We start from the raw sequence: 14487 nt of genomic DNA on the forward strand, positions 1-14487 counted from the left end.
TGGAGAAGCCTCTATCAACTAGATCACATTTAAAGAGTCTGTGGCCAATGTTGGGATTTTTTAATGTTTTATTAGAAGAGAGCAATATTTGACTGTGTGCAAATGGATGAGAGAGCAAGACAGAGAGCGAGACTTTAAAAAATGGGGTTTAGGATTACAGTTGTGGTTTAGCATTACTGAGATTGTAGACACACTTCTTTCCTGCAGTAAACCTCATAGAGCTGCAGCCACACAGTTTATAGCAGATCTGTACCTGTATCACCAGCAGATTCAGTAATCAATATTCAGTGTTTTATTAAACCAGGGTACATGGTACATGCTTGATGCAAACAAGTACTACACAGCTCATTAAAATCCATATAAATGGTTAAAAGATTTTCTTTTTTCCTGAGTTTTGATAGACTGAGCCTTTAGTCCACAGTCCTTCAATTTCATTATCTTTCACCTAATACGTTATTAATGAACCAAACTTTTCCAAGGGGCCAGTGTATATAAAATGATAATTCGGAGAAGAATTTAAGTCAGGCAGGAGACTGTATTTCTGAAATATGTTAAATCCAAAAAAAAAGGTCATTTGTAGTCACTCTGAAAGTACCATGATAAGTTTAAAATGAATAACTTCCTATAACTAGAAATGTGTGGCACTTGTTTCCAAACACTGTCTACATACAGTAAATTAACTGTTGAAACATGATGCATTGCCTTTTACAAATTACAGTACAGCAGAATTTGTGCAAAAAAAAGATAGAAAACATTAAATTTTAAACAACTATAAAAAAAGAGCTGTGGGCTTTCAGCTCTGTAAGCATGCACAGTACAAATAAAACATACTTGAATTAAACATCATGCATTTAAGTAAAAAACATAATACAAAATGGACGAAAAAAATGCCTAATACTCATCATAAATCCACCAACAAGTAAGGATCATATTGTTATAACAGCTGTAAAAATTGCAAGTTATATATTTTTTAAAAACACGTAAAAAATGTTGATGCCTTTTAGTGAAAAAGCTTAGTGTGCTAAAATTACAGCAGAGGGAGCATTCCTCCTGTCCTCTCCTGGGTTTCCTGTTATTTCTCCACTTCCACTCCAACCTTCTTCACTCTTCTGGTGTTTGCTCTGGACCTGCCAGCAGCATTTCAGAAACATCTCACTCACTTCCACGGCTTTCCATCATAGCCTAAATGAGAAGGTGGCAGAGGGACATCATATCAAACAAATATTATATATATATATATATATATATATATATATATTATGTGAAAATAGTGTTTTTTAAGTGTATTTTAAGTGAAATACAATTGTTTAACTGCAGAATGTCTGCTCACTCGTATTGCAGTCTTTGGTCATATCCCTCTCTTTCAGTAGGTTGTTTTTGTAGTCTGTGGATCATAGTAGACACATATGTGTTAAGTGAAAGCAAAAAGTGTTGCTATGTAATTAAAGCAGCCCATGTGATGAGGTTTACTGTACCTGAATTCAGAGGTTCTTGGTTACAGGCCTTCAGCTCTGCACAGTCTAATGATATTTCACCTTCCCCCATCATGTTTCTCCTGCAATCGAAATAAATCATGTTTTGCTTGTAACTATCAAAATGATTTTAAAAATGTTTATTATACAAAGTTTTTTATTATTTGCTGCATAGTTCTTATGCCTTACCGATCATATCTGTGCACGTCATAGTCCAGCCCTGGAAAATATAAAATACAAAAAGTGACCTTTACAGTGTGCCCTACACTAGCAATCATAACAAACATGATTTTTATTATTATAGAATAAAATCAAGTTGTCAGATACAAGCCAAGAACAAGGAGAGAGTATGGAATAAACACACACACACACACGATTGTCTTTATATCCCTATGAGGACACTCATTGATTTTATGCCCAAGCCCCTTACCCTAACCTTAACCATCACAACTAAATGCCTAAACTGAGCCTAAATCCATATCTAACCTAAACCTTAAAACCAAATTTGAACCCTCATATTGCCCTTGATAATGTGAGGACCGGCCAAAATGTCCTCACAACACAGGCATGTCCTTACAACGCTGGCTTTCAAGTGAAATTGGTTCTCTCAAAGACAGAGAGACATGCGCACACACACACACACACACACACACACACACACACACACACACACACACACACACACACACACAATACCTCTCTTTTTGCGTCGTCGAGTCAGCACGATGACAGCGACAACGATGAGTGCCAGCAGTAAGAAGGTTGCCAGGAAGTAGCCCAGATGCTGCACGAAATAACCTCGATGCTCAGGGAGGATGACATTCACCACTCGTGGACTCTCCACCTCTTCAGTCCCTGAAGGCAGAATATGGGAAAAAAGAGGAATAAACAACTCCATTCTCTCATACATAGACATAGAATGGGATAAATACTATTATAATACTAATTTCACATGGTATATGGCTCAAGGTACATTTAAACACAGTAAAGATTTATGGGTATTTTCTTAACTGTAACCTATGGATTGTTACAGTGGATAAATGTGATGGAAATAGACAAGAATCAAATTGAAATGCTTTTCAACTAAAAACTTTCATTCCCCTCGAGGCATCTTCTTTTTCATTTGCCTTCAAAAGCCAGAGAAAGATGGAGGGAGAGCAGGAGTTAAATGTCAAAACGCTGTTCGGCGGTAATGACTTCCAGACCTGATGTCATGCAGCTGTTATTTTTTTTCCTCCTCAGAAAAATACAGGCTGACCATAAAAGAGGAGGAGAAGTGTGAGGGGAGAGAGACGAATACTGTTATGTGGTTTGTCTGCGTGTCTGTATTAGTTTTCCATTTTTTCTACGTCTGCACACAAACACAGAACTCCAACTTCTGCATGCATGGAAAATAAATCAGTGACAACTTTAGCAGAGCTATCAATGAACTTTAGAGTCTGACAGACAAGCCTAAATACATATCCAACAACACTGCAGGCAGCTCCCCGTTTCACAGCGTGACCTTTTTTAGAAAGTTGATCATGATTATTAAAAACGACAAGCACAGAAAATAAAAGCTGGGTTGGAAGACGCAACACCATAACAACTACAAGCTGATCCCCTTTTATTATAAATAGTATGACACACAGCGTGCTGTAGCACAGCTGCTTTTTGCAGAATTATCCTTCAGTGCATCTTTACAGATCTGTTGAAGGGTAAAAATATTCGTTATTACATTCTTTCAGTTTCTCCCTAAGTTCACAAGCAGTCTGATCACAGAAACAATAACACAGGAAAGGATAATGAAATAGACCAAATATTTCTCTCTTAAATATTTCTCTTAAATATACCGTCACTGTGTGGCCTCTTATTAAAGCAGCTGAGTTAGACACTAGTAAAACTGGAGACTACTGAGGGACTAATGAGGAGGACAAGCAATGTACTGTATCTGACCATCCTATCAAAAGCTTATTCTGACTTAATCACCCACCTCCTAAGCTGGAGACTAGTTGGTAATTATCACCTGTCATTGGTTAATTTACCTAATATACATGAAACTGCAAAGACAGGTCCAAGGTCTTTGTCTCTTGAGCCCAATTGTTGAAACCAGAGCCACAGCCGTCTCCCATTTCCATTTTCTAGACAGATCTGACAAGTGTGTACATGTTAACGGCTATTTCACATACGCTGCACAGAGGTCATCCATTGTGCGTTTCCCCCCTTGCCTCTGGGAAATTCATCATTTGCAAGTCAATGAACTGGAAGAAAGTATCTTCATTTTCAAAGATAGAGATTTTCTACTGAATTGCTGACAGCTCACAAAATGCCCCTTTCATCATTACAAAGAAATAATGTTCATTTCATTCCATCCATAAATAATTACAGCATTAAAGTGAAAAGCTCTCACGACATTTGTAATTTCAGATGATTGCTAGCGCCTGTGTGAACAAACAACTTGGGTTTAATCTCATAGACAAGATCAGCTGGGCTTAAAGACGAACTGAATTCCTTGTGGAGGTTTACTCAAAGGACACCGGCAGGATGGCATCGATCCACGTGTGCATTTCTTCACAACACACTTTACAGAGTTATTAAATGGGCCAACGTTTCTTTAAAGGGGTGGTGGGTAGTGGGGGGGATCTATATTCTAACACATACCTTCATTCCCTTCCCTTACTTTGCTCTTTCATGTCACAGCTGGCCCAGATGTTGAACAGATGTATCAGACTTCCACTAACTGCTGGTAAACACGCCTCTACCAGAGGCTGATACACATCAGCAGAGAATCAGAGCAGAAACTGGGAGAAATTAAGGATAAACAAAACTCGAGATACAGTGTAACTCGTCTAGACGTGTGCAAGGAACTTTTTCAAAAACGGGTTCAAAAGGGGGAAAAACACAAGATATGACCTTCTTCTCTCTCAATTACTGGCTGTTGGAGCCTACTCCTGTGCTCAGCACAGTTAAAATGTCTCCAGCTGTAAATGAAGAAGCTGTAAATGAAAAAAACATCCCCAGGGAAAATTGAGCCCACTTCCGTAGGAGCCAATTTAAAACCATTTACTGTAGACAGCTCAAGCTCAAGCCAGAACTGCAAATAGTTGATGCTAAAAAACCCCACTTTTCAATTTGCAAAGCTGAACTCACAGTCAACAACTACCAGAAAGATCTTTCTTTCTTTCTTTCTTACTCAACCAGCTTCTACATTCTTTGTACCTCCTCCCTCCCTTTTCAGCTCAGACACGAAAACAGAGAAGTCTGAGGAGAAAATTGGCAAGAAGAGGAACTGATTTAACTGACCAACTATGCCTATAAATATAACAAAAAACCTAAGAGCGGTGTTCTAACCCTGCGCAATCCAGTCAGGAAACCATATGGGAAAAAACATTAACCATTACTAGTGTCTGGAAAAACAAAGTGCAAATGATGTTTCTCTTGTTTTGAACTGTGAGTGGCTTACTTGGCGCTGGCTCATTCTGGAAAGTTTTGGGTGCTTCGGTGGGAGTGGCTGGAAGCGCAGGTCCCACAGTCAGCCTAAAGATGCGTCTCTCGTGAAGACCGCAGTAGTGATGGTGCAGGTGGCAGGAGTACAGGCCTCTATCAACTGGCTTCAAGTCAGAAATGGACAGTGAGAAGTCCCCTAATGTAAAAGCATCTTCTGCCACGCTCATCTTTTTCTGCCCAAAGAGTGGTCCGTAATCCCGGCGCTCTCCGGAGGCATAGAGGTCCACCAAGCGGTCGGCCCTATCAGGACGCACTCCAGGGGGCTGGAAGTCCCAGTGAGCCACTTGCTGCTGGTCCTCCTGGAGGCCCTCTCTCCACAGGGGGCGCCGATTCACACAAGGCAATACCACCGAGCTGCCCAACAGAACCACTAACACAGTCTTCTCTCCATCCCAGAAACGTTTCTCTTTCCGAGCTGGAAACACATAAGTGTGAAATGAATTGCTATTTAAGGTGTTTCATGTCTCACAACTCTTGAAATAACAGCTGCATGATTAGGAAGACTCACGTGACTTGGTGACATTGAGTTGGATTTGAATGGACTGGTGAATCTGGCAGTAATGATGGTGTAGATTACACGTGTAAACACCTTTATCAGTTGAGACCACATCTGGAAGAAAAAAAAGAATACAAACAACTTATGATTCAATTCTAAATGAAGGAGTGCAGTCTACAAGGTGCTTCTAAAAATAAGAAAGTCTCACTGTTGATGATAAGGGAGAAGTTGCCATCATTAAAAGCAGTGTCTGTGAGGGAGATACGGTCCTTGTTGAAGGAATTGTAGACCCTCAGGTGGGCTCCAGGGGACATGTCCAGTACACGCTCCACAGAATACTCTGGGCTGCTGCGGACCAAATCCCAGTGCACCACCCTCTGACGGTCCTTCAGTCTGTCCCGGGTCCACACCATGCGGGGGCTGTGGCAGGGCAATACAGCCTCAGACCCTGCAGGGAGGGTGATGTTCTTGGCCTCCACCACAACACCAAGTCTGCTGCTGCCACTCTGAGCCCATGCTGATAAAACAAATACACACACAGGCTCAGATAATCAATGCCAGAAAAAGACATCAAATATGGGCTACTGTACAATACATTTATCACTCAATTAGGCAGCGCACAGAAATATAAAAATGTCTTACCTCCTGGCAGGAAGAGCACAGCAAGAACTGAAAGAGACAAAAAGAACGATTATTTGTATCTTACCAAAGCTCTTTCTTAATACTGTCTAGTGTTGCTGTATTAAACAGATGAGATGAACATTAATTAAGGCTCGAGAAATATTTCAGACAACGGAAATGGTTGAAGCGGCTTGAGTGTTAAAGTTTGACCCGAAATGACCCAGATTTCAGACTTGGAGCAGATGTGAGTTCATTAAGAGGACTGTTTTAGGATTGGAGAAGAAGATTGGAGAAACAAAAGCTCAGCAATGTGTCAGGATTTTAAAACAGAAACGTTCCACACGGGAAAACAACTGGAGAAAAATACACCAGATGTCAACAATATTCTCTGAAAATACATTTCATTAATGTTTTATCTCTCTCTGGAGACATTTTCCTACTGTACATTTGCTATTTCTAATGCATTTTTTCCCACAGTGCTATTTTGTCGTGTGTTTACTGAAGGGCCAGCAGAGATGCATGCAGCCAAAGCATACAGAGGCTCTATTCATCCTAGCTGCTGCTGGCTTGTTGCGAGGCCGTGATCCTGAAGAGATGAAAAACCGCACAGCTATTCAGCTCACTTCAGTCATACTTCCTGGTGTCAGAAACATGACACCTGGTTATCTTTAATGTAACGGTATTTGGTACTGGGAACTATATAAAGGTCCAGAGCCTTCAGTGGGATGATAGTTATTAATGTATCCAGGCATTCAGTACTACACATTAAAAGAAAACAAAACTTTAAGGCACAGATGTTGCAGATGTGAAAAAGCAATACTCTTCCCACATCCATAGATCCTACTCCTCACTCTTACCCATTTTTTCCCCTTCACTTTTCTGTTTAAATTCTCTGCAACTCTAGTATCTCTATTTATTTGTTTCTGACCTCATATTGGAGCTGAGAATGTTTTTCCACACAAGAAAATAAAGTTAGGAAAGAAAAAGAATGAAATACCTAAACACTGGGGGAAAAAAACAATGATGAAATATTTTTAAACTGACAATTTACTGAATATTTTGCAATAAAACTTTACACCAGATTAAACTTGCAAATAATCAGTGACATCTGCTGTAAAAAAAAAAAAAAACAACTAGTCCAGCAGTCTACGGCTGAAACCATTTATCAACTAGCTGATTCACAGGAAATTTATCTGGAACGATTTTGATTATTGATGAATCATTTAAACTGTTTAATCAGACAAAAATGAAAGACGGTAATGTCTGCACACTAACTCCAAGCCACAAAATTTAATCCAGACAATGTTTCAATTCTACTCGGATCTTCGTGGCTTAGAATAAGAATGCAGTGTTACCTTTTTTCATTGATACTGCTTTCTAACAGCCTTGCAAGTACGTGATGTGCGTGTTATTACTCTACTTCTAATAAGAGAAAAATGCCAATCATCCTCTGCTTCTAGCTTCTACAATGTGACAATTTGCTGTTTTTTATTATTATTGTTAACAGAATATTTTCAAGTTTTGGACTGTGTTTGAAGACATCATCGGCTCTCAGAATGTTTTTCATTCTTTTTAAAAATGTTAAATGTTTAATTCATTAAATAAATCAAATAATCAACAAATTCACTCAATAATGACTACAATTGTTAGTTGCAGCTCAGTCAAGTCCATTTTCCTTATCTGCACTGATGGTCTCACAATGGTTAACACTGTATGTGTTTATCAGTTGCAAAACTACAAACTACAGATGCACCTAAAGAGAGTTGGTTACCTTGTGAAGGCGATGTGCTGTCTACAGTGAACTTATGCTTTGTCTTTTGTTTGTCTTGAGCACACTGACACTAACTTTTTTTAAACTAACTGTTAACATAACAAAACTGGCTGCCTTTTAGGAGTTACATTTTTGTTGGCCTTCTCCATCCAGGTGCTTTACTCATCATGGCTGCACGTCATGTGAACACAGACGACCAACATGAGAAAAGAGTTTTGATTTCATCATATCCAAACAATACTTCAGTAGACGGCTGCTGCTGTGCTTCTAATCCAGCGGTTTCACATGCAGTGGTTTCATACTTCAAGCTGAGCGAATTAATTGCAGCACACACAGTGCCATCGGAGAGGAGACCTCATGCTGGAAAACTTTGGTGGGTTCTCTATTGAGGGGTATAAACTTTCCTGCAGAAGGTAAAACAAAGTGTCCCAGCCCCTGTAATTTGCTCTCATCTCTCCTCCAGACACACACAGGCTGGTGAATCACAGGGCTGGTTTAACACTAAAGACTTAACAATGTGCTATTGAATTACCGGGGATAATAACACACATTTACCAAATGACCTCCACGATCACTGTTGTCATTTGTATCACTTAGTAGAACGTCACCCCTGAGGTGAAATAAAAATGGCTGATGCTGAACAGTATGTACTAGTCAAACATAAAGCATGTATTTACTCAGCATAATTTCTGTGATTCATGGATGTTGTGGGTGTGCGAAGTTTACTCACAGCCCCTTCACAGGTTGAGAATAAATCAAATAAATCTGTCCAGTTGCAGATTCAGCTAAATATACAAAGACACATTCAGAGGAGCCTGTTGACTCTTCCTGTGTGCATTTAAATGCAGCCAAGACTTCTCAGGTATTTTTAGTCATCCATGCATAGAGACAAAGTACTTTTGAAGCTTCATTGCAAATTCATACTCTTAATGATGAAACTACCATCATAATCATATACTGAAACATTATACAATGCTGCTTTGTGAGATGTTGAAAATGATATGTTTGTGTGTTCTCTTTTCTATAGATTCATAAGTATTTGATGTTTATTATAGCATTGATAATATTTTTATATTTGAAATTCATTTTAAAAGATTTTCATTTTCCACTAGAACTACAGATGTGCAGAATCAGGAGTGCCTACCACGCCTTCTTAGTCATGTGTTATGTATACCTGACGGGGCAAAAATGTCTCACTATAATTATTCCTGCATGCTGTTACTGGCCATTAAGAGAACTCTTCATAATGCACTTTAAAAAGAAAAGTGATGGCAGACAAACTCCACAGCCTTCCCTCCCTCTGTGCAAGAATGTATTTAAAAGTTTATTTGAGCCTAATATGAGGCTTCAGCCATCCAAGTTAGTCAAATCAAGTCATTATCTTACAAAGTAATTTTAGTGCCAAATTCCCTCTTTTTGTTACATTCTTCCACTGCAACAGTAAAACACTGCCCATCACAAAGAGGGAACTTAATACTAAAAAAGACTAACTGTGGAAAATATCCACTTTATTTGACTAAAAACTCAGACAGTTGGGCCCTCATTTTATCTTCAGATAAACTTTTGAATATATTTTTGCTCAAAATGAGTACTATGGATTTTCATTTACACTGTAAGTGCAGTGTGAGGGGATTCTGTAATGGTCTGTATGAACAGGAGGGATGATTACAGCAAGCAAACCGTGGTTCAATTTTCATTGAGGCACCTGACTGTTGTTCAAGACATACTTGGGAAAAAATGAACCCAAGAAAAGGTCACTGGGAGCGTCATTTCAATATATGGGAACTGTTTTTTTTTCTTTTTCTTTTTTTTTTTAACCAGAATACATTTCTATTGAGGAAAAAGTGATTGGGCTGCACAGAAAACAAACATGTTACCTCATTTCTACCTTGTAATTTTCCTGCCTTGAATGAATTCATGTTTAAAGGCTTTCTAAAACAGCAATTGAAATGTTTTTTGTATGTGCCCGTTAATTAAGACAGGACCCATCATAAACATGGAGTGGTAATCCCCCTCCTCCACGTCGTCCGGACTCTAAGCAGCCCACTCATGGTGAAACACTCATTACTGACACATAAAATGACTGGTTGCTGAATTGTGCTGACTCCTCTACTCAGACCGCAGTTAACTAGAAACACATTGGGCTCAGGCCATAAAAAAAATCCCACATACACACAACATCAACAGGCCGAGGTAAGACAAAGCCATGCAGTGTATGCAATGATCCGTTTCGCTTTCAAGTTCAGCTTGCTCCATTGATCCACATTGTTTACAGATAGGCAGATGAAGATAGAAAGAGAGATAAACAATGCACAGACTAAAGTTGCAGAAAATAAAATTAAAAGACTGTGAGATAAATGAATACACAAAGTGACCGAAAATAAAGGCTTTGAGGTTTAACAAAAAAGAAAAAAAAGAAAAGAAAAAAGTAGCCTATCATCAGTAAAAACTTTATAGCCTAATTGATAAGTCAACAATAGTCTACATACATAAACAACAAAGCAAAATGAGCAGATTTCTGAGTTTTAAATGTGTTTAACTTCACTAGGATTACGGATTGATGTTAGAATAAGAAAATCAACCCATAATATATGCAAACACATAATGAACAAAAGTCATGGTTAAAAAAAAAGTCACTTCACCAAAATCGGTTAAAAAAATGAATAATGCCTGGTGCAGTTGAGTTAACATTATAGCTCATAATGCGAAGACTTCCTGCGTATAATATACTTGTTTAAAACGATGTTTACAGACAAGGGAACCTTTTCTGTCCCTGAGAGGTAACTCTAACCTGGTTCCAATTATGGGACAAAGAAAGTTTCGCCAGGTTTGTTTTTCTCCTTTTATAAAAGCAACACAACTGAGGAACTTACTTGGAAGCAAAGTCACACCGAGATGCATCTTTTTCACAGTGGTGGCAGCCGAGGTGAGTAAAGTCTGACAGAGGAGATGTGCGCGTCAATTGTTAAAAACACCAGACACCGAGCTCCAGCTGCAGCCGCACAGCTGGATTCACAGCACGCTCCGCCTCCGCCGGCCGAGAAAATCCAGAACAGCTTCAACTTTAGTTTGTCTCGAAAAACATGTCGCATATATATATCGCCAAACACTTAGCAGAAAACGTTTCTTTACCAATATACCCCACAAATATGAAAAAAATGCACCAAATGCGCATTCCTCCAAAATATAATAACAGTATTTTAGCTTTCTGTCAATCAAAAATACTTGTTACCTGGAGCTGGTACATCAGAGAGTCCCCTCTGTTTAAATCTGAAAACTGTAAAGATAAAGGAGAAGCAAAGGAGAGGAGCTGCTCCTGCAGTTTTGATGCTGAAATCGGATTTTAGTTTCCTTTAAGGCTTGTTTACAGTGAGGTCACCTGCCAATCGAGATAAAGAGTGTTTACCTTTCTCTGATTATTGTAATTAAGCATGAAAAAAGAAAATATGCACCAAAGGCAAATTCCTCCAAATGGAAAAAGGATATCCTCACCCACAACCAAAATACAAACACAGGATTGCAGCTTTCTGTCCCTCCGAAACAGTTTTATAATGCACTAAAACTTGACACTACTAAATGAAAGATGATCTGCGTTCACTACATGAGTAATATTTCTAAATGCAGGCTTATATTTTCATTCCTTATCAGTTAACAAATGCTTTCCCCCCCCTCCATTAAGTCAAATTCTTCAATAATACATGTGAAAACACCAGTGATTTATGTAAAACAGTTGTAAACAATTTAAAAAAAAGAACCCCTGGGAAAAGTTACACCCATGGAAGTAGGTCATTCTTCTTTTCTCCCTTTCCTGATCTTCTAACGCTGGTTTCTGGGTCAAATAATGCTATTCTACTTCTAGCCTGCTAAAGGAGGTTATTAAAAAAGCTAATTAGATTTTAGCCACACATTCAACTGATAATTAGGGGGGGGGGGGTCTTATTTCTGTTTTAGTTATGCCATGAAAAATGACTAGACTAAATGACAGTGGTAATTATAGCTAAATGTAATCTTTTTCAGATTCAGCACAATACTGCCATCCAGAGTATGACCAGGACAAATATCAGGAGCAACAACATATCGTGTCATTATCAGCCTAAAATATGACCTCCAGAAAATTACAACACACCATGCCTCGGGCTTGACAGAGACAGATCTTTATTAGATTTATGTACACGTTGTTAAAAATAATTGTACACACAAAGGGAATATGTCATAATTGCAACATACTTTAATTAAGCTTTAGGCTGCAAAGTGTACTGTTGGGCTTTAACTGCAGTGTGTCATGAGTGGTGTGCAGAGCCGTCCAGTGTGAAAAGATGTGACACACACACACACACACACACACACACACACACACACACACACACACACACTCTCAAGTGTTTCTCAGTCCTTTCTGCCTCCATAATGTTTAACGAAGATTTTAGGTGTATTCCATCCTTCTGGAGCTTTCTTCAGGCCGGCTCGTCTCCAAATCCTCTGCAGGTCTTTCTCAAATCGCTTCTGCACAGGACAAACACACATTTGTAAAGACTGATGTAGGTGAGAATATACTGCATGTCATAATGAATTATGCTGATTTAAACAGTTGTTATATGACCATAAAATCAATTTCCCCACCAAAAAAAAAAGGAAACTCTTACCTGCTTCTTCTTACCCCTGCCCTCCATCACTCTCTTCCTCAGGAATTTAGTCCGTTTTTGCAGCTTCTTGTATTTGTGCCGGTTCATCTTCCTTCGCCGGATCTCAAGAACATTCTTACAGCTAAGAGGCGTTACTGAATTCTCGCCATCCTCAAATACGGGGACAGAAAGTGGTGGCAGCACCTTCTCCTCAAGAAGATCCACTTCCTCCTGGGGCTGAGGAGCCTCCAGCAGGGGTGGAAGCGAGTAGCGCAGGGAGAGCCAGCTCTCCAGAGGACTTACTGACAGTTTACGCGGCACGAGAGCGTCTTCCAACTCTGGCTCGAGTTGGACCCATCGAGGTGGAGATCTGTTGTCCGCTGCTGTCGAATAGTTTCTGAGTTTCTGTTTTATTGAAGAGCAGGAAGCGGGAATGACTGGTTGCACACATCCATTCAAAGTTTCTCCGTGAGGTTGAAGTGCACCTAGACATCAAGAAAAAGTTGATCAGGCCATCTTGAATGACATTACTTACACTGGAAAACATTTAGATGAGATGACATAGATATATAGTTGTTCATACTTACAAGTTGCTCTACGTAATAGACTGAGTCGAGGGACGACCTTTGAAGTAAACATTGTTAGGGATCATCCAGATAAAGGCATCAGGAGAGGGCTGACTGGTCACCGGTCCTGTGGGACAGAGCAAAGTATAGTTGGTCGAAGCTCTTTTGTGGAGTTTTCAAACTAGGTGCTTCAGCTTCTCATATGTGAGAATTTACATCCTTATTCCCATTTTCATTGAAAAACATAATAAATATAATTATGGTGTGATATTTGTGGAGATCTGTACCAAACAAAGAAGTTTTCTTTATTGTGTAGAATATGATGTGTAGGCCAGATTATATCTGCAGCACAATATTTAACTTAAAATTATATTTTGACAAACAAATATTGAATCTCCTACAATTTAATAGTTGCAGTAGATTGATTGCCAAAGTACAAAGCCAAATAATTGCTGCTTCCAGAGTCAAAATTGTGAGCATTATTAGTTGTGTTGTGTAAGATAAGATATTATATTCCTTTATTAGTCCCACGATGGGGAAATGTACTGTATTGCAAAAACAAAAATGAATAAAATATAATAAAATATTTTAAAAAGAGAAGCATCAATAAAGAATAATAAGCAATAAAAACAACAGTGGTAAAATATATAGTAAAATAATAGTAACATGTACAAGAGTGTAATAAAGTACAACAAACTTTATTGGACAAAACAAGACATATGAAGACTTAATCATGAGTTGTAGGAAGTTATAACTATTAAAATATTTCACTACTTTCTGATATTTTATAAAGAAAGCGAGACAATGATCATCAAATGAATCCATAATGACAATCATCATGAGGTTAGTTGCAGACCAATTTAGGTCAGCCTAAATTGTACAGTAACTGTAGTCAGAAACTTTAATTTAGTGACATTATTGAGAGAATAAACACGATAAATATGAATAAAACCTGTCATATATCTGGCTGCAGGTTGACCCCCGGTTATGAGGTTGTTGCTAATGCTAACTAGCAGTGAAGCTCGGCCGAGGACGATACAAAATGTGACATTTTCATTCAAACAGACGCCAGCAATTACTGTTAAGGCCATGAACTATCTGACTACAATCATTTCCCTTATTTTAGGAGCAGATTAACGTTACCTGATGTTATAGTAACCGGGATTTTCGTCTTCAATGTGACTCCACGAAGAGAACACCGCTTCCGGTTGGTGTGAAACACACACGTACGTCCTCCTGTTCCTCAGAGCGAACAAAGGTTCCGCCGGAACAAATAAATAGACCTCTGAGAATGAGCTATTGATACCACTTGATTTCCTTATTGAATGATTGATTTTATTTTTATTTTTTATTTTTATGATGATGACCATGATAAAAAAAAACCGACACATTAAGAATAACATAGTTTTGTTTTGTTTTTTACGTTTTATTTATAAACATTATTCACATTTTA

At 38.6% G+C, this 14487-nt stretch overlaps 2 protein-coding genes across 2 annotated transcripts; both read right to left on the bottom strand.

Moving 5' to 3' along the window:
- Positions 1–10830, bottom strand: LOC133987789 (matrix remodeling-associated protein 8-like). Its single transcript, XM_062427231.1, has 10 exons — positions 10720–10830; positions 6097–6123; positions 5663–5971; positions 5467–5568; positions 4915–5373; positions 2169–2327; positions 1662–1692; positions 1476–1555; positions 1331–1384; positions 1–1182 (listed from the first exon to the last, which is right to left on the bottom strand). Exons 1-10 carry the CDS (start codon positions 10745–10747, stop codon positions 1157–1159), a joined length of 1275 nt encoding a protein of 424 aa, XP_062283215.1. The 5' UTR covers positions 10748–10830; the 3' UTR covers positions 1–1156.
- A 1158-nt stretch (positions 10831–11988) lies between these two features.
- On the bottom strand, positions 11989–14236 carry aurkaip1 (aurora kinase A interacting protein 1). The gene is made up of 5 exons (XM_062427537.1): positions 14178–14236; positions 13056–13161; positions 12490–12953; positions 12221–12349; positions 11989–12182 (listed from the first exon to the last, which is right to left on the bottom strand). Exons 2-4 carry the CDS (start codon positions 13105–13107, stop codon positions 12233–12235), a joined length of 633 nt encoding a protein of 210 aa, XP_062283521.1. The 5' UTR covers positions 13108–13161; positions 14178–14236; the 3' UTR covers positions 11989–12182; positions 12221–12232.
- Positions 14237–14487: the final 251 nt, after the last annotated feature.

The sequence above is a fragment of the Scomber scombrus genome, chromosome 10 (assembly GCF_963691925.1).
Source record: "Scomber scombrus chromosome 10, fScoSco1.1, whole genome shotgun sequence".
Taxonomy (NCBI): Eukaryota; Metazoa; Chordata; class Actinopteri; order Scombriformes; family Scombridae; genus Scomber; species Scomber scombrus.